The sequence below is a fragment of the Panthera onca genome, chromosome C1, assembly GCF_046562875.1.
Source record: "Panthera onca isolate mPanOnc1 chromosome C1, mPanOnc1 haplotype 2, whole genome shotgun sequence".
Lineage (NCBI taxonomy): Eukaryota > Metazoa > Chordata > Mammalia > Carnivora > Felidae > Panthera > Panthera onca.
Genome location: NC_138346.1, coordinates 209,870,998 through 209,894,458, shown reverse-complemented (window position 1 = coordinate 209,894,458; position 23,461 = coordinate 209,870,998). Strand labels below are relative to the sequence as shown.

Below are 23,461 nucleotides of genomic sequence, written 5' to 3'. Positions count from 1 at the left end.
CACCCCTGGTGTCAGGGGGAAGGGCACGAGCAGGGAGAGCTGCTGGAGGAACGACCCCACGCGCAGGGGCCTGGGCCGAGCGCACCCCCAGCCCTCTGCAGCAGCAGAGCCCACGGGAAGTGGGTAAAGCGGGGGGAGGGGTAGGCAGACGACAAGCCCCTCGGGAGGCCTTCCTGAGACTAGCACCCCTTGACACAGGCAGGGCCGGGCGAGGACGCTGAGGCCCAGAGAGTCAGAGACAGCACCCCAGCCAAAGCCACGTGTTCAGGAACAGCCTGGCCATAACCTCACCTTCCGTGGCTGAGGCCACCGTATTCTCCCCGGGGCTGCCGGCGGGCTCGGCGAGGGACTTGAGGGCGTGGCAGGCTGTGACAATGTCCTGCATCTGCAGAAAGCTGGCCACAGCCAGCACATCGTCCACGTTCTCAGGGCTCAGGCTCAGCTTGGCCGTGTACATAAACTCCAGCACCTGCCCGAGGCCTGCCAAGGACACAGCCAGCCATCACGGACCTCGCGGGGCCTGGCTTTTCCAGCCGGCTCTGCCACTCCACTCGGTCGCAGGATCCAGGGATTTGGGAAAAGTGGAGTGGCGGGCCGCCGTCCCCCCATCTCCCGTGCTGGCGGGTGGGCGGACAGCCTGGGGGTTCTCGGCCCAGACGACGGCCTCCGAGATGAAGCACACCCGCACAGGGCAGGGGGTACGACGGCCGCCCTGCACGGGGGACAGCGGGGTGAACGCCCACCCTGCACCAAGGACAGAGGGTGTGAACAGAGAACCGAGAGGAAAAACACCCGCCCTGCACGGAGGACCAGGGTGTAAACCTCTACCCTGCACAGAGGACGGCAGTGGGAACACCCCCCTGCCCCCCCCCCCCCCCCCCCGGGGTAAGCTCCGGCCAGCCGCCGCACCCTACCACTGGAGGGCGCCCCAACACGAGGGTCTCGGCACTGGCTTTCCTCAGGGCTCTGCCACAAAGTACCTGACCTCCAGGCCAGTCACCTGACCTCTTTGGGTCTCAGCTTCCGTACCGGTAAGATGGGGGCACGGCACTCTGCCCGGACCTTCCCATGGCGCGTCATGCGGTTCTGGGCCAGAGCCAAATCCAGGCCCCGTTCCTTCCTCAACTGCAAGGTTTCCCGACACCCCTCCCGTCTCCATCATAGTTAGCACTGGAGTAGGGGGTTCAGGACCGACTGAGCAATGGGAACGGGTCAGGGGCTGAGAGCCCACCTGTTCTCTGTCCCTCTTGACGAGCCTGTCCTATTTCACTCCGGCTGAGAGTGTATCGTGAGCCCTCCCTCGTCAGTTCTCCTCTTACCACCCAGCTCCCGGTCGACAATGCGGTAGGAACTTGGTGCCCAGACGCTCGTGGCAGCACCCGTGCGGGCGGCCTGGTGCACCCGACGCCTCGGAGGGGCCGCTCCCGGGAGGGCCGTGCGCGGCACAGAGCCAGCCACGGCCCCCGACCCTCACGGGGCCTGGCCCTGGACCCAACGGGGTACCTGCCGCGTTACTGATGTCCAGGTGCACCACATCCTTCTGGTCCACGAAGAGCATCTTGAAGTACTCGCTGCAGGCCGCCAGCACTGCTTTGTGGGCCTTGAAGTCAACACCGTCCACCACAAAAGTGCAGTCACACAGAAGCCCCAGCTGCCGCTGCTGGTTCAGCTGCTCCAAGACGTGCTGGCTGTGCTGGGGAAAGTCCATGGCTGGGGAGAGCCAAAGGGCCTTTGCGTTAGCACAGAGACGGGGGGCCAGCCAGCCTGACGGTCGCCCCCCAAGTTCCCAGGTGAGAAATGAGGGGGAGATGGGGAGAATTCAAACAAATCCACAAGGGGTAAAATCACTCCAGACTTCCTCTGCAAGCCAAGGCTCCTAGAGCCCCGGGTTTACTGGCCAGCAAAGTTCCCAACCACAAGCATGGAGGGACCAACACAAAACGGCCACCTTTGTGTCCTGCCAGGTAACAAACATTAAAAAAAAAAAAAATCAAAAAACAAACACAAAACACAGATTACGGTGAGCATTTAAGAAAAAGACATGGTCAGTTTAACATTTTTTTTATGAAAACAACGCATGACATAATTTTAGAAAAAAGGACAGATCTTTCAATTCGATACATTTGGCCCTATGAAAACCTTTCTACTTTGTTCTTACTTTTCCCATTCTGCCACGCACAGGTGACAGATGTCTCATCACCCGGCATTTCAGCAACGGACCCTCTCCCGCTGCACCCACAGGGCTCTGGCAAAGTCCAGGAGAGAGGGATCTCTCTCTCCCTCTCCCTCTCTCTCCCTCTCTCTCTCTCTCTGATTCACAGGCTCAGGAAACTACATAAAGTCCTCTGCCTCCAGAACCGTCTCCAGGCTGTCCCCGGAGGAGGAATAGCTCTGGCCCTGACCCCAAGAGCTGCTGGGCTGGCTGCAGTTTCTCTGCCAGAGGCCTCACACAAAGGCCTGGAAATCCCGTAACAGTCTCAAGTGAAAATGCTCAGAAAAATTCCATGGCCCGGTGCCCAACAATCACGAACTACCACAGGCCGTGACTAAATAAGTATCTAAAGCAGCCCTCTCCTCCCCAGCAGCACCACACCAGAGTCAGTCTCAAGACCAGCATTTTATAGGGAAAGCAGCGGGCCCTCTGTTCAAGAAAGACCCGACTTCAAAATAAAAGTCAACGCCCCACTCCTGGGACCGCATCACGTTGATCCACCAGGACCGGGCTGTCGGTGCCCTGGCCCGGCATCTGAGGTCCGGGTCTGCTCGGAGCTGCCCCCGGGCTGTTTCTGGGCAGGGGAGAAGGACACTTTGGGGCTCCCAGCCCCCAGGGTGCAGCAGCCCCTCACCGGCTCCTGCTGTTCAGTTAAATCAGCCTCCTGGGGGTGAGTCACCGGTGCTGCTGCAGCCGCCGTGACCATGTATGGCGGTCGGTCGTGGCGGAGGAGCCGCGAGGAAAGCCACGCCCCCACACGAGGGGCTTAGCCAGCGCAGACCAGCCCCGAAGGACCAAAAGCCCACCCACCCCTGTGGTGTCTGGAAACCGTTCAGAAGCGGGGCCGCGTATTTGCGGAGCTGGGGGAAGTCACCGCGCGGCAGGCGGGGCTCCAAGGAGTAAGGGGGGATGTGGCAATGGCAACAGACTGTGCGCCCCACGTGCCAGCCTTCCTCCGAGCCACGAGTTCAGAGAAGCTGTTGCTGGGGACCCAGAAACACCCTTTCCCTCCCTCCGACGTCCCCAGGATGGTCCTTTGGTCCCAGCCTCCACACACAAGCTCCCGGACAGAGCCACGGCTTCTCGGTTCTCCGTTCCGTCGCGGTGCCAGTGGCTGGAGCTCGAGTCAGCAGGGAAGCGCCAGGAGCCAGCCCTGGAGTCCAGAGGGGAGGCCTTCGGCATCCGCTGAGCAACGCGCTCTGGAGCCAAGCCAGCCAGCAGCAGCAGCAGGGAGCCACCAAAGCAAAGGCCACGGCTGACACGCGACACCTGTGAAGGCATCCTTCTCTGTCTTTAATCTCTGGAAAAAGCGGGGAAGGAAGGTGTCTGCTTTCTCCAGAAACCTTTCTGTTTCTGGAGAACATGGACAAGAACCAACGTCCAGTCCGCGGGTTGAACACCTGGGCCAGGGCACTCGGGCCTAGCATCTGAAAGCAGTTCAGTCCAGGCCCGGCATACGTGGACCCAAAGGCAGGTGGCAAGGAGAGGCCTGGGCCAGCTCACCCGTACAGCTGTCCTCTCACGACAGAAAAAGGCACTTGAGCAGACGGGTGAGTGCGTGGGAGCACGGGCAGCCCCCGAGCCCCAGTCACCAGTCGCCGCCTGTGTCCTCTGAGGCCCAGGTGAAGCGGGTCTGGAGAGCAGAAGGGAGGACAACCAGAGGCCTAGGGGGCAGATGTTCCATCAGCTTCCGGGTAAGCCCATTCGGAGCTCCCTCACCTTCGCCAGCGGCCAACCCGAAAACTGAGCTGGGAGGAAGGGTCTCCCAGGTACACAAACAACCAGGGGGCATCAGCTGACACCCCACCCCCACCCCCCCACCCACCCCCGAGGCACAGAGCTGGTCCCAGGGCCCTCGCCCTCCAGCTTGGAACGACCTAACTTGCTGCGAAAGTAAACCTGAGAAGAGACTCCCGGCCAACAGGGTGGAAGGGGCCGATCAGTCCGGGGTGGCAGGGCACCCAAGGCTGTGAGGACCATCGTGCCGCCGTACGGCCTCAGCTTCCAGGGAAAGGGCACGAAGCAGGCTCTCCTGGGGCTGGACATGGGGGGTGGGCAGGGGCTTTTATCTCAGAGGCTGTGGGGGGGCCAGTAAAGGTCCTGGGAGAGGGTGGCTGGTGGCCCGGTACCCCCAGTGTCCCCCACCCCCAGGAGAGCAGCAGTGCCCACGGGGAATGCCTCCTCCCCAACGCTAACCACGCTCTTCCGCTGCCAGCTGCCGCCCAGAAGTGGGCTCCTCCCCAAACATGGGTGTGGGGGTCTCCAGAGTCCTCTGCAGCTGTCCCAAAGCTGTCCCAACAGAGAAACACTCCTAAAGGGCACCTGTTCTGACAAAATCAAAGAAAGAAAAGGAAGAGAGACAACGGGAGAGGATAAGAGAGGAAGCAGCGAAAGAAACGGGGAGTGTGAGGGGGAAGGACAAGGACGGAAGAGAAAGAAGGCGGCGCCCACACGCCCGAGAAGCCAGGCTCACAAGCCCAGTCCTGCCATCAGCCCCGGGGAGGGCGAGCGCAGCCGTGGGGGCTCGGGCTCAGCGGGGGTGCCCACAGGCAGGCCACAACCCGCCCCCCCAGATGGGGCTCAGAGGCCCCCAGCTGCCTCCACCAGCTGGCCCAGCCTGCTAGAAAGCTCCACCAGCCCCTGTCTCCTCAAGGTGATGTGGCAAGCAGGTGAGGGGCCAGCTGGCCGGGCCCTTCCCTCAGAGGGGCTGAGCGAGAACAGGGGCACCAGAGGTGGCATGAAATGCTCTAGAATGATCACGGCAGTCCTCCCACTGGGTCCTGTTTCCTCTTTTACGCTCCACAGAGACAGGACCCCACCGCGATCTGGCCAGGTTTAGAGGCTCCAGGAAGAGGTGAGGGCGTGGAGACCCCGCACCTGCCTGGGCCGCACAGCCACATGCGTGGGTCCCGCGGGCCCGGGGGGCTGTCCACCCCCGTGCACACTCGGAGTCACCGTCTGAGGAGAGACCTGAAATGGTACAAGAGCAACAGCCCAGCCGCCCCTGGTCACCAGCGTCAGTGCTCGAGTGCGGTTCCCCCAGCCCCTGGCCGGCTCTGCGATGCCTTCGCTCAGGCCAAAGTGTGGGGGCCCCTGCTGCCTTCTTTCTCCTTGCTTTCGAGCGATAAAGGTGGGCCTTAGAGAAAACTACTAGAAGACCCTAAGAGCTTCGAGCTAGAGAAAATGCAAACAGAACAGAGCCCACAAAGTCCTCACGTTAGATGGAGAAGATGAAGCCCCAAACCGGCCCCCGACTGGCCCACTCAAGAAACTGGCCTGACCTTCCAAACACTCACTGCACTCGGGCACCTTCCCCAGGACGCCACCAGCTGCTCTGTGGTTATCCCTGCGGGACGGGGCCGACTTCCCAGGCTCTGGGGACAGCCACCAACCTGGCTGGACGTACAGCCCCGGCCCGCCCCACAAGGAATTCATTCGGGGATGAAAAGGGACCTGGAGAGCGCCTGCAGCATGATTCCAAACAGGCCCGACTAAGCGACCGGACACGGACGGACGGCGTGGGCACCCTTCTCAGGATGGCCACCAACCGCTCCCCCTGTGCCAGAAGATTCCAACTGCATGTGGGGGCCCTGTGATGACTCTCACCAAGAGGCAGGGACTGTGCCTGCTGGAGAGACAAGACGCGTGGAGGGGCCTCCAGAGGCACACGATGAACTCGGAGGCCCTGGCTGACGGCAGTATGAGAGAACTTTCCTGGACCTTCCAGGCCAGCTATTAAACGGTCACATGCACGACCTCAACGCCTCATGGAACAAAAGAAACTGCCCAGTCAACCCCCAACATTGGGAGAAGTAACAAACTCCCAACAGTTGAAGTCACTGAGTTTCAAGGTGGTTGCTCCCAGCGAGGGAGAGCGGACCCAGCCGGCAAAACCGTGAAGGCAGTGAGTACCAGAACACCCAGGACGATGGCTCTGTCCGGATGGCAGGAGGGGCAAGCAGAGGTCTTCTGAGACACTGAGAGCATTCCGTCTCTTTACTTGGACACACCTAGATGTATCATCTAAATCACACACACACAATCCATATACTTCCGTACGGTACCATTTCTCCAGAGTTGACACAATTTTCAGTAAGAAAAGAGAGAGGGACAGGTGCTACACTCAAGCCCGCAGAGATGGGGTTATTTCCAAGCACGCTCCTGGCCTCTCTCACTGGGTGTCCGTCAGGTTTCAGCGGACTCGAGTGGGGTGCACGGGGGGCTGGCCACGGCAAACACGGTCCCTCCCGTTCCCCCAGTTCCCAAACATCCGGAAGCAGATGAGGACATAAGAAGGGCTTCTCCTTGGGTGGTGAAATGCAAGAAATTCAACAAAACCTGGATCCCAGGTCCCCCCGCCCCCGCCCCCGCCCCCACCCATGACGAAATGGCATTCACGACGTCTCTTCAACACGCGCACGGCACCACCCGACCACCTGAGAACTAAGAACACGGCCGCTCTGAGAGTCAAGTTCCGCACTGCGGCCTCCGGGACTCCAGGAGGCGAGAGGCAGTTCAGCACCGCGGAGACAGGGCCTCTGGGATCGGGCCAGGTGGGACCCGAGTCCAGCTTCTGCCACCCACCACACCAGCCGTGCGTCTCCAGCAAAGCTCCTCCCCTGGCAAAACGGGGCCAGTGGGACCACTTCGACGTGTGTTACAGGCTTACAGGAGATAAACGTAAGCACAGCACCTGTACAGTGCCTGACATACGGTAAACACTCAGCAAACGAACGCTACCAGGAAAGAAAGATGCAAACTATGGCTGTATTTTTAGGTCGAAGATCGTATCAGATGGTTTCTACATATCCTTTTATGCTGGGTACCTTGGGTGCACCTGGTAACTATTTAGTGACTTGACCTTGTTAGGAAGTTGTAATCATAACCCATTATTCTTTCTAAAAGCAATCTGGAAAAATCCCAGAGCCCAATTAACATTAAGAGAGGGAGGGCGTGAAGGGAGGAGCACTGGGCAAGAACCATCCAGAGCTACTTTCTCTGTGGGGGAAGCACTTTATATTGAACTGCTCTGTTAAGCCCCACGGGTGCTGCCGGGTGAAGGCTGGAGCACCTGCCCACAGCTCTAAGTGGGTCCACACAGCACCGCCCCATCTCAGAGTCAAAGGGGCACCTGTCAAACATGAAATATTACCCGGGTTATTAGCAAGCACCGAACTGCACGCAGAGGGAAGCCATCAAGCCAGGAAACAACTGGCCTACCGCGAGGAGACGCTGGTCTTGATAAACAGCAGTCCCCAGCTCCCAGAACACAACGTGCCCGGTTGCAGGCCCGGACGTGACACAGCCGTGTCCTGTCCGGGGGCAGGTAAGAGGGATCACCCTTCAGCTTCCAGTCGCTCGGCATTCCAGATCTTCTAGAAACACAGGTAGATCCTGTCTACAGCTGAGCGCACACAAACTCAGGCCAAAGACACGGAAGTTCACAGCAGGCCAGCCTTGTACCTGTGAGACCTGCCGGCCCAGCCCGCCCACCCACCCACCCAGTGTGACGAGCTGTCCCTTTCCAGCACAACATGGCAGAGGGGCAGCTGCCAACAAAACCAGCTCTTCCGGCACCTTCCTCTTTGCCCAGCAAGGACGGCTCTGATATTAAGCTTGTGTTTCTCAAACTTTTAAAAATCAATTTCCCCTTTAGGGTAAACACACAAACGGCCTCGGCCCTTCCCAGCAGGCCCAGATTCTGATACTTCATCTTCCACTGGGTAATGGCCCCACTCTGAAAATCAACTGCTGCCGTCTACACGTTCCTACCAGCCAAGATTCAGTAGCATTTTCTTTGAAGTCTGTGTTACAAGAAAACCACAGATTTTTAAAACCCTAAAAATAACACCTAAATATAAAGTTAAATTGTACAACTGCCTCTGCTTTTCAAATTCTACAACCCCCATTATCTCGAACGCTTAACCACGCTTCTGAAGAGGGAACAGGCATCCCCTTCCCTGACCCCCGATGGAGCCCACCGCTCCAGGAATGTGGCCCGGTGGGAAGGTTGGCCGGCCCTGAGGAAAGGGCTGTCCCAGATCCCGGCGTGCCCATGCCAGTTCAGAATCCATCATGCTAGGACCTGCTCTGGGCACTCTTAAGAGCTTGACAGAGGGTGAGTTAAGGGCCTTGCTTCCAAAAAAGACAAAATCAGAATATGTGGGACTTGGTGGCACTTTACCATTCTCCCAACACGCCCCCCCGGCCCCTCCACCCCAATACTCCCTGAGCACTGACATAGCCTGAAACAAGGCTGCTACTTTGCCTGGTCTCCCCTGGTTTCATAAACTCACTGCTGGGTGGGACAGACGGACTTCCTCCTCACAGCTGTTGACAGCACTGACCCCAGGACCTTGGCATCACACGATTACAAATCAAGTCGGGGAAGAGGCCTGTACAGAGAGGTAGGTGATTCCTGGCTTTTTTTTTTTTAATGTTTATTGATTTTGAGAGAGCATGCACACACGCAAGTGGGGGATGGGGATGGACAGAGAGAGGGAGACAGAGAATAGCAAGCAGGCTCCACGCTGTAAATGCACAGCCCGAACCCACAAACCACGAGCTCATGATCTGAGCTGAAATCAAGAGTCAGAAGCCCAACTGACTGAGCTGCCCAGGCGCCCCTATTCCTGGACTTTTTGAGTGTGACTAACTCAAGGTCAAATATTCCGAGGACCCTCATGAGATGATAATCGTACTTCCGGTGCTCGTCAACGGAGAAAATAATAGACAAAAACCACTATGAAAAATAATTTCCCTCCTACTAATCGCAACAGCATCTCTGTGCATTTGAGAGGTCGTAAGAATGAGAAATCTCCTTCAATATACAGAGAATCGGGGAGGGGGGCGCAATACAGCTGCGTGGCTACCTAACTATCACCTTCCCCTCTAAGGGTCCTCAGCCCCTAAATCGGGAAACAGACCCAGAGACAACAGCCTTTCACAGACACTGGAGGAGGGTCTGCTCTGTGCCTGTACTACATCAGAGCTACCAGGCCTCGGGGGAGGGCGGGTAATAAATATGATATACAATCTCACGTGTTAAGTGTTGTGAAGAAGGCGCAAGAAGATGAGGAGACGAGAGGCAGAGGCTGTTTCATATTTAAGAAAACAGTCAAGGAAGGCCTCTCTGAGGAGGTGACGTTTAAGCCAAGACCTGAATGAAGTGGAAGGGAAAGCCACGTTGTTGCCGTGAAAGCCCAGAGACTGTTGCAGAAACAAGGAAGAGTAAACGCAAAGGCCCTGAGACAGGCATGACCTTGACAAAGGGGCTGGGCGCCTGGAAAGGAGGAAGCTGGGGGGGGGGGGGGGGGCACGGGGTGGGCAGTGGCAGAGGCGGAGATCACTCAGGTTGATCAGAGGCAAGTCGGGCTTTGGAGTTTCTTCTAAGTGCACTGGGGGGCCCCAGGGGACTGGGTGCAGAGAGGCGTGAAGGAGGCCGGAGGGGACAGAGGAACAGCAGGGAGAGGCAAGCAATGGAGGCCCCGCACCCAGGCAGGAGAGGCGGTGGGATCAGGAAGCTGTTTGGTAGAGACAACAGTCAGCTGATGCAGACGTGCCTGCCAGGAAAGAAAGGAGTCAAGGAGGACTCTAAATTGTCCTCTGAGAAACTGGCCGAGTGCTGGGGCCATTCCCTGAGGCGACGAGTGAGGCTGGTGTACCGGCTGACAAGGCCACAGGAGGGCCGGTGGTGACAGACACAGGACCAGGGCGGACCGGGGTCATGGGAGCACATACTGGACAAAGAAGAGGAGACACCAGCAGATTCAGATCAAAGGATGTGCAAATGAATCCTGGCTCCCGTCTTGCCAGGGTGGCCTCAGGCAAGCTTCTCCGGGTTCTAGGCTGCTCACCCATTGACCAGGAAAGCCACACACCACTGTGCGGGTTAAAGACACAACACAGGGGTGCCTGGATGGTTCGGTCAGTTAAGCGTCCAACTCTTGGTTTTGGCTCAGGTCAAGATCTCGTGGTTTGTGAGTTCGAGCCCCGCGTCGGGCTCCGCGCTGACAGTGAGGAACCTGCTTGGGACTCTCTCTCTCTCTCCCTCTCTCTCTCTCTGCCCCTCCCCTGCTGGGCACTCGTACTCTCTCTCAAAAATAAACTTTAAAAAAGAGAGACAGAGAAATAACAGGTCATACTGCACAAATACAGGCAAAGGTAGAATCAAATATTACATCTTTTTTTTTTTAAAGTTTATTTATTTTGAGAGACAGAGACAGCATGAGTGGGGGAGGGGCAGAGACGGGGGAGAGAGAGAGGGAGAGAGAGAGGGAGAGAGAGAGGGAGAGAGAGAGGGAGAGAGAGAGGGAGAGAGAGAGGGAGAGAGAGAGGGAGAGAGAGAGGGAGGCAGAGGGAGAGGGAGAGAGGGAGGGGGAGAGGGAGAGAGGGAGGGAGAGAGGGAGGGAGAGAGGGAGGGAGAGAGGGAGGGAGGGAGGGAGGGAGAGAGGGAGGGAGGGAGGGAGGGAAGGAGGGAGAGAGGGAGGGAGGGAGGGAGGGAGGGAGGGAGGGAGGGAGAGAGGGAGGGAGAGAGGGAGAGAGGGAGAGAGGGAGGGAGGGAGGGAGGGAGGGAGGGAGAGAGAGGGAGAGAGAGAGAGAGAGGGGGGCAGAGAGAGAGAGAGAGAGAGAGGGGGGCAGAGAGAGAGAGAGAGGGAGAGAGGGAGAGAGGGAGAGAGGGAGAGAGGGAGAGAGAGGGAGAATCCCAAGCAGGCTCTGCACTGCCCACGCAGGGCTCAAACCCACAAAAACAGGAGATCATGACCTGAGCTGAAACCGAGAGTCAGACGCTCGACTAAGCCACCCAAGCACCCCATTTCTCTTAACACAGGTCTGTGACTGATACACAGTTGAACAAAAAGGGGAAAAAAATGAATTAAAACAAACCAAACCAGGTTATCCCAAGCGAACCCCCTTTGCCACTGAGGCACGCGGCTCCTCTCCACAGCAGGGGGACAGAGAGTAGGGAGCCACGGCCTGGTCCAACGTGACAAAAGGGCACTCAGATCTCGGGCGTTGTGTCCGTGGGGCTTCAAACTTCCGCTGTGAGGCCTCTGTTACTGTGTCTCTTCGGCAGAAAGCCTGAGGCGGGTCGCCCACTGAGGTTAACACGGTTGGATTCGGGGGTCTAACCTTCACATGTGGTGGCCGAGGGGACAGCGTAGCAGACTTACACTTGAAACCAACCGCACAGGACTCCCCAGTGCAGGTGACCTGATGGGAGCTGGCGGCACCCGCCCCCCCCCCCCCCAGGAGCAAGGTCAGGCCTAGGCGCCCACCTTCAAGGAACTTTCACCAAGGAGAAGGTTCCAGACCCCGTCGCCATCCTCTGCTGAGTTCTGAAGGGGTGCCACAGGAGGATACGGTACCTGGTCGCAGCCAACAAGACACACGAACAAAGGCAAGAAGGGCGTTCAGAGAAGAGGACAGCACACCCAACGGGGTGCGTTCAGGAGAAAAACTGCTGCGCGGGCTCGGGACCGGGTGGGGGAGGGACAGCACACCTCAGCATCCCAAGAGAAACGACCGAGTGCAAAACGCGGTGAGAAATGCAGCTGGAGGGACAGGCCGGGGCCATGCCCCCACCATGCCAGGACCTCGCGTTCATGCCTGGCCGTCGGGAGCCTTGCCGGGGGTTTGAGCAAGAGGGGGCCACGGTGAGGTTCACATTTCTGAAAGGTCACTCTGGCTGCATCAGTATGGAGAACAGACTCAAAGAGGAAGGGCCAGAAGCAGAAAAAGCAGTTAGAAAGTCCCACAGTGCTGGACCCTTGGGATGGGAAAAATGAGGCAATGTCACCCCCAGCTGGCACCAGGAGGGTGCACACATTCACGCGGACCTTTCAGGGCAACCCGTGCAAATGGCCTGCCCATTAAACGTTGTAACATCCTTTGAAAAATGTTAAGTACCTCTTCTCGGAGCGGCTCAAAGTCCCTTAACACACTCGGAACCTGACCCTTCCTAGGGGAAACGGGGCCGTGCGGTCTGTGCAAAACCATCAGCCCAGGCTGTGACATCCTAGCTCATCTGTCACCGGAAGCACAAGACACAGGGGAGGGGCCCTCGGAGGAGCAGGGCAAGGGCAGGAAGGAGCTCTACTTGCCAGGGCACATCCTTTCTGCATTCTCTTTTACCACTTCTAAATGTTAGCCATTAACAAAGTCAAACCAAGTAAAAAAAAAAAGGAAGAAGGAAGGAAGGAGAAAGAAAGTGTCCACAATGCCTGAGCGCCTTCATTTCTCTTTACTATAAAACCTCTAAGACATTTTCTACGAGACCTGGTGACTCAAAACTTCTCAACGGGAAAACGTTTCTCATAGGGGAAATGGAAAATTATGGTAATTTGCACAACGAATGTGTCACCCGAGAAATCTTTATGAGCAGAAATTCCTTACGGGGACAAAAGTGAAAATCCCCCAGAAGGGCAGCTGGCGGCTTTTGCCAGGTGCGGCCGAGCCGCTCGGACGCCGTGATGACCTTCCAGAGAGGCTCACACGCAGCTCTGCGCGCGGCCTCAGGGACTTGCCGGACCCCTGGCCCCAGTCACCCCCTCCTGCCTCGGCATCAAACCAAAGCGGGCCGAGCACCTCGGGTTCCTTTCTTGAAATGGGGATGATGAGGATACAAGTTCCCACTGCACAACGCGGCTGCCGGCGACCATCATTCCAGCTGCACGTGAACCCACGCTAGCGATACCGAAGGAAAAAGGGGAATCTGATGCCATCTTCTTCTAAAAGATGTGAAATCTCACCAGGCCCCCATGAAATGAAAGACGACCAGGAAAAGGCCCTGCAAATGGCAGTGCTTGTGCCGCTCAACAGTAACCGAAACACAGGCTGCAGTGCTCATCCTTGACGGCAAAAGTCACCTACCTGCTCTCTGCAAAGAACACGATGATTCCAGAGGAACACCGGAGCTTTCATTGAGAAAGCAGGTAGAACATGACAATTCCAAAGGAAGGATTAGTTGTCCCATGATACTCGTCAGGGTTGGGACCCAAGCCAAAAGGAAAAAGGAAGTTGGGAGTGGATGTATTCGGACTTCAACGCAGCACGTGCATTTCACGTGACTTTTCCTTGGCTTGTCATCGCCTCACTAGGATTCATGACTGCTAAGATCCCTTCTAGTGTGAAGACTTAATAAATGTTGAATAAATGCTTTCACCAATAAGACTGCCAGATGACAAATGGCATGCAAAGTATAACAGATACCAAGCGAGCGACAAAAATGAGACAGTAACCCAGCACTGAGAAGACTTTCATTTAAAACTTTCCCTATACAGGGCGCCCGGGTGGCTCAGTCGGTTAAGCGTCCGACTTTGGCTCAGGTCACGATCTCGCGGTCCATGAGTTCAAGCCCCGCGTCGGGCTCTGTGCTGACTGCTCAGAGCCTGGAGCCTGTTTCAGATTCTGTGTCTCCCTCTCTCTCTGACCCTCCCCCGTTCATGCTCTGTCTCTCTGTCTCAAAAATAAATAAACGTTAAAAAGAAAAAATTAAAAAAAAAAAAAAAAAACTTTCCCTATATTGGAGGACGCCTGGGTGGCTCAGTCTGTTGAGCATCTGACTTTGGCTCAGGCCATGAGTTTGCAGTTCGTGGGTTCGAGCCCTTCATCGGGCTCTGTGCTGTCAGTGCAGAACCTGCTTTGGATCCTCTGTCTTCCTCCCTCTCTGCTCCTCCCCCACTCACACTCTCCCTCTCAAAATTAAACATTTAAAAAAACAAAAACCTTCCCTGTATTGGAAATCTTGAGATGGACAAGAGCTACACAGGACATATATATTCGGATACAGAACTATGCACAGCAGAAGCCAGCACCAAACTGTCTACTTACTATTCCAGATAGTTGGTTCGACTAAAAATATTTTGTAAAACTTGACTGAGGAAAACTAAATGAGTACAAGGATATTTTAGAGGGCTATTTTGGGTTATATTAGGCCTGGATAACAAGTGGTCAAGAACTCAATGTCTCCATTTCCAATGATTTTTAAAAAAAATTTTTTTAATGTTTTTATTTATTTTTGAGACAGAGAGAGACAGAGCATGAGCAGGGGAGGGGCAGAGAGAGAGGGAGACACAGAATCCAAAGCAGGCTCCAGGCTCCAGGCTCCGAGCTGTCAGCACAGAGCCCGACGTGGGGCTCGAACTCACAGAGTGTAAGATCATGACCTGAGCTGAAGTCGGCCACTTAACCGACTGAGCCACCCAGGCGCCCCTCCAATGGTTTTTAAAACTGCTGTGCTCCTCAACTCCAGCTGCTAAAGGGCAGCTCTAGAACAGTTTCTGGACAACAGCCCTGGGAGGATTCAGGAAGCTCAGGGCCCCAGCGCTTGCCCTTGAACAAACAGCGCTGGCTGACCTCCAGCCCCTCAAATCCCCTCCACCTGCAACAGCCGTGAGTCAGCAGAGCTGCTGGAAGCCTTTTAACGACTGATTGACTCGCAAACCCTGGCGGTTTTTCAGCCAGTCGCTTTGGAGTGTGAGCTTCCGAGAGAAACTTGGAAAGCACCCTAGTTGCTGCCTGGTTCCTGTTTCCCGGTCCTAAGGCCTGAGAGAGACACAAACAGGTACAGAAAGAGAGCTTGCAGCAGCCCTGTAAGGTATGCAGACCAGCCCCAAGGGGCCACTTACTGGGGCCACAGTGGGGGAAGTCGGCACATACACTTAATTCTTAGAAGTATGGAAGACTGGTCAGCATTCTAAATGTTCTGTTCCTTTTTTTTTTTTTTTTTTTTTAAGAGTTTATTTTTATGTAATCTCTACATCCAACACGGGGCTCAAACTCACAACCCTGAGATCAAGAGTCACACGCACCACTGACCCAGGCCAGCCAGGTGCCCCTAAATGTTCTGTTTCATCCATTTTACCCTTATCTTCTAACTTCCCAAATGTAAATATAAATTAGGGGTGAATATTGGCAGCCTATGTTGTAAATAAGAGTTAACACTCTTGTTATACAAAAGGCTCCTCATACAAACAACAATGAAAACGTTATGTCCCCATAAAAGCTTGTGCACAAATGTTCACGGCAACATTACTTGTAATAGTCAAAAGGTGGAAACAACCCAAATGTCCGTCAACTGATGGATAAATAAAACGTGGTGTGTCCAGGCAATCGAATACTGGACAATAAAAAAGTAATGATAAAGGGGTGCCTGGGTGGCTCAGTCTGTTAAGACTCTGACTCGTGAGCTCAGCTCAGGTCTTGATCGCAGAGTCATGAGTTCAAGCCCCACGTTGGGCTCCACACTGGGCGTCGAGGTTAAACAAAAAAAAGTAAAAATATATGCTACAACACGAATGAACCTGGAAAATATCATGCTAAATGAAGGCAGCCAAAAGACCACAAGTTACAGGATTCCATTCACATGAAATGCCCAGAACAGGCCTATCCATAAGGATAGATAATGACTGCCTACTAGGGCTTGGGGAGACAGAGGGAAACAAAGAGTGACTGGTAATGGGTTTCTTTCGAGATAATACAAATGTTCTGAAAATAGAGAGAGGTGATAGTTGTGCAACTCTGGGAATATACTGCAAGCCATTTACTTGTACACTTTTTTTTAATGTTTATTTTTGAGAGAGAGAGAGAGAGAGAAAGAGAGACACAGTGTGAGTGAGGGAGGGACAGAGACAGGGAGACACAGAATCCAAAGCAGGCTCCAGGCTCTGAGCTGTCAGCACAGAGCCCGATGTGGGGCTCAAACCCACGAGATGTGAGATCATGATCTGAGCCGAAGTCAGCTGCTTCACCAACTGAGCCACCCAGGCACCCCAATTCTATGCTTTAAATGGGTGCTGCATGGGTATCTCAATAAAGCTATTAAAAATTAATCAACAAGAAAAAAAAATCTCCCAACAGAAAAATGAGTCAAGGAAATGACGAGGCAATTCACAAAAGAAACACAGGTGGTCAATGTATTCTATACAGAAAAAAAGACGTTCAGCCTAATAAAGAAATATAAAGAAGTACGAGATACTACTTCCAGAACAGGGCGAGCAAAAATCTAAAAGACTGACAGTTTCCACTGTGGGCCAGGGCGTGTTCTCAGGATCATGAAATGGTACACTTTGTCTAGATGGCGGCCTGCTGATACCGATGCGAATTTTTAATGCATTCGTTGGTTGGGTAAAAACTAATGCTTGGATGTGAGTAGCTGATCAGAGAGCCCACGGTACGGATGCGGCGATTTCCCAATCGGATGGGGATTTCGCCCAGCTGGGAAAAACTGTGAGTCCCGGTAAAGGACTGCGGGTGGGACCGTGTGCCTGTGCCCGGAGAAAACAGCCTTGCTAATATGTAATCAGCTCCACCACGTGAAACAACTGGGAGGTTACCAAGATCACAGGCTCGTCATTTCCCAAGGGCAGCAGCACGTGGAGAAAATGCCGTCAAAGGGAATAACTGATAGCTGCTGTAGCTGCCTACCTGCAGCGTGTTCCAGAATACATGCTACGTCATCACTACCCGCAGTAATCCCCAGAGAAGGGTGTTAATCTGATCACCCCCACTGTGCAGATAAGCAAATCAAGGCTCAGAGAGGTTGTCAGCTGACCCAGCTCTCACTGACACGCCCAGATTCAAGGCCAAGTCCATCATACTCTAAAGATGTGCTCTTTCCACTTCAGAAAAGGACAAAACCTCTGCAGACATGGAGTGCCAGCCTCAAAAGACCCTTAGTCTGTCCCCAAAGGGCAAATTCTGTCATTAATTGGCACTTACCAACTCCCTTTCCTTGTACTAATGAGTGTTACAAAACATCTTATGAAAACCCTTAGCGCACATCACTAAGTCTTAGTTCTAATCTCCGGTGTTTCCTGCTGCCAGAGGAAACACAAGATTAAAACTCAGAAACATCCTGATTTCTGGAAGCGTGGCACACCAAGTAACCAGGCCAAGTCTCACAGCAAACAACTACAAATGCTGAAGGAAAACTGTGAGACATTTTTTTTTTTAAATGCATCAAAGAACCGGCAAGTCAGTGAGGAACACTGAGAGGTCAAACAAAAGTCAGCAAAGGCTGGAATCCAGAGAGCAAGTGGAGCTTTGAGGGTGGGTATCGAAGGCACCTGCAGAACTGAGCGGGCTCAAGTTCGCTCTCCCTCCTAAGGAGGGAGGTCTCGTGTGAGAATCCTCCAGAATAAAGCTGGAGCCACATAGGATGATAAGTCAATGGAAAAACGGACTGCACAGAAACTGCCTATACCAAAATCTTGGCAGGTAAAATCCACCCCCCCCCCCCCAGAACTGGTAAACACTAGAAAGCCCCCAAATAAATGACAGCCCAAACTCACACATTACAAAAGATATACTTCAGGGAGACAAAAAGTGATCCCAGAATGAAAATATTAAATGCAAGAAAGAATGAGGACCAACTAAAGTAGTCAATAATAAGTGAGTGAATCCAAACAATACTGAACTAATGGCATCTTCCAAAATTGTAAAAAAAGAACTAAAATGTGCACCAATAGAATAAAAGGAGGGAGTGATGGGAATTAAAGTGTGCTAAGGTCCTTGATTGTTTGACAGTAGGCTGTGAAGACAGTGACTAAAGTTAGACTTTGGTGATTTATGTAAATTAGAAGATATACCATGTTCATGAAAGACTTGAACATCATAAAAATGCCAACTCTATCCAAATTGATATGGAATAAATTCAAAAACAATTCTAATAAAAGATCCCAACAACGTTTTATGGAATTTGACAAGCACAATCTAAAATGAAGATGGGGGCACCTGGGTGGCTCAGCTGGTTAAGCATCTGACTCTTAATCTTGGCTTAGGGTATTTGGCTCATGCTCCATGAGATCAAGCCCCACATCAGGCTCTGTGCTGACAGCATGGAGTCTGCTTGAGAGTCTCTCCCCCGCCTTCCCCATTTGCACGTGCTCTCTCTCAAGATAAACGTTAAAAAATGAAATGAAATTAAAATGGAAGAGCAAAGGGCCAAGGCCCTACTAGGTTCCAAGAACTATCACATAAAAATTCAGCCATTAAGGCAGAATGATATTGGCACAGAGACGGAGAAGAGTAAAGAGCTCAGAAACAGATCCACGTTATCTGTGGACGTTGACGTATTAAGACGGTCAGTGGTCACATTTACAGAACCACATGAAAGGGATTCCCCCCCCCAATAAATAGTACTAGGACAATTAAGTCCGTTTATATATGTTTTTTTGTTTTTTTTTAAAGGAGGGGAGCCCAGATGGCTCCGTTAAGCATCCAACTCTTGATTTGGGCTCAGGTCATGATCTCATGGTTGGTGGGATGCAGTCCCGCGTTGGGTTCTGTGCTGGTGGCACCTCACACGTGTGTGCTCTCTCTCTCTCTCAAAATAAATAAACTGGAAAAAAAAATTTTTTTTAAATAAAAATTTGTGGCGGGGGGGGGGGGGGTGGCGCCTGGGTGACTCAGTCGGTTGAGCATCCGACTTCGGCTCAGGTCATGATCTCGTGGTTTGTGAGTTCGAGCCCCGTGTCAGGCTCTGTGCTGACAGCTCAGAGCCTAGAGCCTCTTTCAGATTCTGTCTCTCTCTCTCTGCCCCTCACCCACTCACACTCTATCTCTCCTTCAAAAATAAATAGACATTAAAAAAAAATTGGGGGGGGGGGAGCATGGCTCAGACGGTTAAGCGTCCAACTTCAGCGTCCAACTTCAGAGGTCATGATCTCACAGGTTTGAGCCCCGCATCAGGTTCTGGGCCGACAGTTCAGAGCCTGGAGCCTGCTTTGGACTGACTGTGTGTCTGTCTCTCTCTCTCTCTCTCTCTCTCCCTCTCCCCCCCCCCGCCCCTCCCCCACTCATGCTGTCTCTCTCAAAAATAAACATTAGAAAAATTTTAGGTGTGCCTGGGTGACTCAGCTGAGTGTCCGACTTTAGCTCAGGTCATGATCATGCTGCTTCTTGGGTTCCAGCCCCGCATCAGGCTCTGTGCCAACAGCTCAGATCTATGCCTCCCTCCTTCTCTCTGCCCCTCCCCAGCTCATGCACTGTCTCAAAAATGAATAAACATTTAAAAAGCTTAAAAGTTGTTTTAAATAAAATTTTTGAAAAAGGAAAAAAGAAATCAGCCCCCCATCTCATAGCATACACAAAAATAATTTTAAATGGACTAAAGACCGTAACGTAAAAGGCAAAATCAAAAAATGTTTGGACGAGGGGTGCCTGGGTGGCGCAGTCGGTTAAGCGTCCGACTTCAGCCAGGTCACGATCTCACGGTCCGTGAGTTCGAGCCCCGCGTCAGGCTCTGGGCTGATGGCTCGGAGCCTGGAGCCTGTTTCCGATTCTGTGTCTCCCTCTCTCTCTGTCCCTCCCCCGTTCATGCTCTGTCTCTCTCTGTCCCAAAAATAAATAAACGTTGAAAAAAAAAAAAATTTAAAAAAAAAAAATGTTTGGACGACAACATACAGGGGAATATTTTTATAAAGTAGGAAGGAAGTTCTTAAAAGGAACAGAAAGCGCAAACCATAAAAGAAAAAAAAATGATAAACATTAAAATTAAGAATTTGTTAAAAAAAAAAAACACACACACAGTGAAAAGCAACAAACAGGAGGAAACGGACAGGTACAACACATATAACCGAAAAAGGGTCAGTCTACAAAACAAAAACCAAAAACAAACAAGAAATCCATATACAATAAAAAGACAGGGGAGCCCGGGTGACTCAGTCGGTTGAGCGTCTGACTTCGGCTCAGGTCATGATCTCGTGGTTTGTGAGTTTGAGCCCCGCATTGGGCTCTGTGCCGACAGCTCAGAGCCTGGAGCCTGCTTCGGATTCTGTGTCTCCCTCTGTCTGTCCCTCCACTGCTTGTACTCTGTTTCTCACATTGTCTCAAAAATAAATAAATATTAATAAATAAAATGAAATAAAATCGACAACCCAGTAGAGAAATAAGCAAAAGATTTAAGCAGCTTTTTCACAGCAGCTGAAACCTGAATAAGTATACGAGGGACACCTGGCTGGCTCAGTCAGGCGAGCATGTGCCTCTTACTCTCAGGGTCGTGAGTTCAAGCCCCACATTGGGTGTGGAACCTCGTTAAACAAGAATTTTCATAAGTATATGAAAAGATGCTTAGCCCACTAATAATCATGAAAATGCAAATCAAAACCACACAAGACATCATTCCCATCAGATTACTAGAAATTAAAAAAAAATTTTTTTAACGTTTATTTATTTTTGAGAGACAGAATGAGCAGGGGAGGAACAGAGAGAGAGGGAGACACAGAATGCAAAGCAGGCTCCAGACTCTGAGCTGTCAGCACAGAGCCTGACACGAGGCTTGAACCCATGAACCGTGAGATCATGGCCTGAGCTGAAGTCAGTTGCTTAACCCACTGAGCCACCCAGGTGCCCCAGATTACGAAAAATTTTTAGAGCCTAATAAAACCAGAGTTGGGAGGATGTGAAACAAACAGAATTTTCAGTTGAACTGTAAACGGGGGAAGGCACTTTGGAAACGTTACGCATTATTTGGTTGGGCTGAAGGTCACACACCCTGAGATTCAGCCACACTCCTGAGGGTGCACCCTGCAGAAGCTGCACGTGGGGGCCAGGAATGCTCACAGCAACACCGTCTCAGCAAAATAACAACCCAGAAGTCCGCTAGCAAGAGAAAGGATAAGTAAATTCTCCTGCAAGGGAACTTTATCCGTGAAAGTGAAATACAACTACAGGCAACATGCATCACTCTCAAGAACCCATATTAAGCCAACAATTTAAGAAACTAAAGAAAACAACATGATTATATTGAGTTCAAAACATGCAAAATGAGGGGTGCCTGGGTGGCTCATTCGGTTGAGTGTCAGACTTCGGCTCAGGTCACGATCTCGCAGTTGGTGAGTTCGAGCCCCGCGTCGGGCTCGGTGCTGCAAGCTCGGACCTGGAGCCTGCTTCCGATTCTGCATCTCCCTTTCTCTCTGCCCCTCCCCTGCTCACGCGTGCGCGCGCTCGCTCTCTCTCTCTCCCTCTCTCTCAAAAAAATAAATAATAAAAACAAAACAAAAACATGCAAAATGAGACAACACATTGTTTAGCAATACAAACACACGTGGTTGAAACTGTAAAGAGAATGGTAAAAGCAAAACTGTGATGAGCTGGGGGCGGGGGCAGGACAGGATAGGATCAGGGAGGGGTGTTCCTAAGGTAACAAACGGTAACATTCTTATTTGTAAATTGAGCCATGGGTACATGGGTTTCCTTGTATCTATTCTTTATGCTGTATATATTTCTTTGTATCTACTCAATATTTAACAAAAAACAACTTACAAAATTAAACAATGTTCTTTCTGACTTTAAACAATGTTTTTGTTTTTTAATTTTATTTATTTTGAGAGAGGGAAAGAGAGGGCGAGCAGGGGAAGGGCAGAGAAAGACAGAGGGGGAGAGAGAGAATCCCAAGCAGGCTCCACACTGCCAGCACAGAGCCCCACGCAAGGCTCAAACCCACAAACCGTGAGATCATGACCTGAACCGAAACCAAGAGTCAGACGCTTAACCAACTGAGACACCCAGGCGCCCCTAAACAATGTTTCGAGGCACGAACTTGGGCAGCTGAGTTACAGTAAACCAGGAAAGTCCCTGACGGGGGCCCCCCACTGCCAAGACTACCGAAATGAGACGTGCTGCACACCAGGCTCAGAGCGCCTGGAGAAACAGCTTCCCGCTGGGCACCAGCGCCTCCCATTCGGGACAGGAAAGTGGCTGCTTTGATTAATAACAGTTCCAGCATAGGAAGTGGTGTGGGTGGGGTGGGGGGAACAGGTTCTACTGCCAGACCTCTTATGACAAAAAACTGAGTGCTTTTTCTTTTTTGGGGGGGTGGGGGGTTCCAGTTTTACTGAGAAATAATTGACATACATCACTGGGTAAGTTTAACGTGTACAGCTCGTCTGAGTTGCCATATATGGTGACGTGTGATCACAACAGGTGCAGCTGACATCCTCCTTCTCACAGAGATACAAGAAAAATAAAGAGGGGCACCTGGGTGGCTCAGTTGGCTAAGGGGCTGACTCTTGGTTTCGGCTCAGGTCATGATCTCCCAGTTCGTGAGTTCAAGCCCTGAGTTGGGCTCTGTGCCGACAGTGTGGAGCCTGCTTGGGATTCATTCATTCATTCTCTCTCTCTCTCTCTCTCTCTCTCTCTCTCTCTCTCTCCCTCCCTCCCTCCCTCCCTCCCTCTCTCTCCCTCCCTCCCTCTCTCTGCCCCTCCCCTGCTCGTGCTCTCTCTCTCTCAAAATAAGTAAACTTAAAAAAAAAAAAGAAGGAAAACAATTTTCTCCTGTGATGAGGGCTCACAGGATCTACTCTCAACGGCCCCCCTTTTGTCACATGGCAGTATCAGCTGCAGTCATCAAAATGTCAGAGGAGGCTTCTGATGTTACCAGGAACCCACTGCACCTGCTTTCGGGGTGGTCCCGCCCTCAGCGGGAACCGCCGCCTCCGAGCCTCCGCAGGCGGCTGTTTAGACAGGAGTGAGCAACTCCCACTTCTAACCAGGCCCTCTGCCTCTTTCCTTGGAAGTTCAAGGCTTACATCTCTCCAGTTCCTGACAAGCAGGCTTGACTCCCCGAGCCCAGAGCCCAAGCCCCGGTTTTCCGCACGAATCCGTGGCGATTACAGCCCGGAGGTCTACTTTCACTGGCCCTTGGATGGGTAGCTACTGGTGGCAGGGGGACCCACGAGAGGGCCGGGTACCTGTGCCGACAGCGCACACGTCCGCAGCAAGTGCGGAAACCGCTCAGCAAACGCTTATGCTTCGACCTCTGTTATTTCAGTCATTTAGAAACCGTGGCCAGCAAAGGAAGGAGGGAGTGGTCTCCAGGACAACATGCTTTGTGCACACAAATGTATCTGGAGTTTTTCATTTTCTCTCGGGCTGGGTCCCTCCCTTTTGTGACCACCCGCGCAAGCACCATCCTTCGAGGAATTTCAGGACGGTAAAGAGCGAGCCACCTGGTCTTTTATGTGGCAAACTAGTAAAACCCTGAAGCCCCGCCCTCAGAGGCTGCCCTTCTACACGCAGGAGCTCAGTGTCTGTAAACAGAATCAAACCACTTGACGCTTACAAAATGGTCCTCCCTAGATACACAGAGACATATACATGCAGGCAATAGCTCTGGAAGGATCCACAGATACCATTAACAGTTCTCTGGGAGGGGAAATGGGTCAGGTATGGAAGGGTGACTCGCCTCCCCACAAGGCATTCTTTGGAACCTTCTGACTTTTGTACCTTGTACGTATTCCTATACCA

General features: G+C 52.7%; 1 protein-coding gene across 3 annotated transcripts in view; it reads right to left on the bottom strand.

Annotated features, from left to right (window-relative positions):
* ZBTB17 (zinc finger and BTB domain containing 17) overlaps nt 1-23,461 on the bottom strand; it is a 33,073-nt gene that overhangs the window by 4,669 nt on the left and 4,943 nt on the right. Inside the window, exons 1-3 of one of the 3 annotated variants that reach the window (XM_078452337.2) lie at nt 2,159-2,760; nt 1,504-1,710; nt 292-480 (exon numbers count right to left, since the gene is read on the bottom strand). In XM_078452337.2, the coding sequence (XP_078308463.1) occupies nt 292-480; nt 1,504-1,710; nt 2,159-2,207 (445 nt within the window). In that variant the 5' untranslated portion in view covers nt 2,208-2,760. Of the gene's footprint in view, nt 1-291; nt 481-1,503; nt 1,711-2,158; nt 2,761-23,461 lie in introns of those variants that run through there. The other 2 variants (XM_078452338.2, XM_078452340.2) reach the window with 2 other exon arrangements.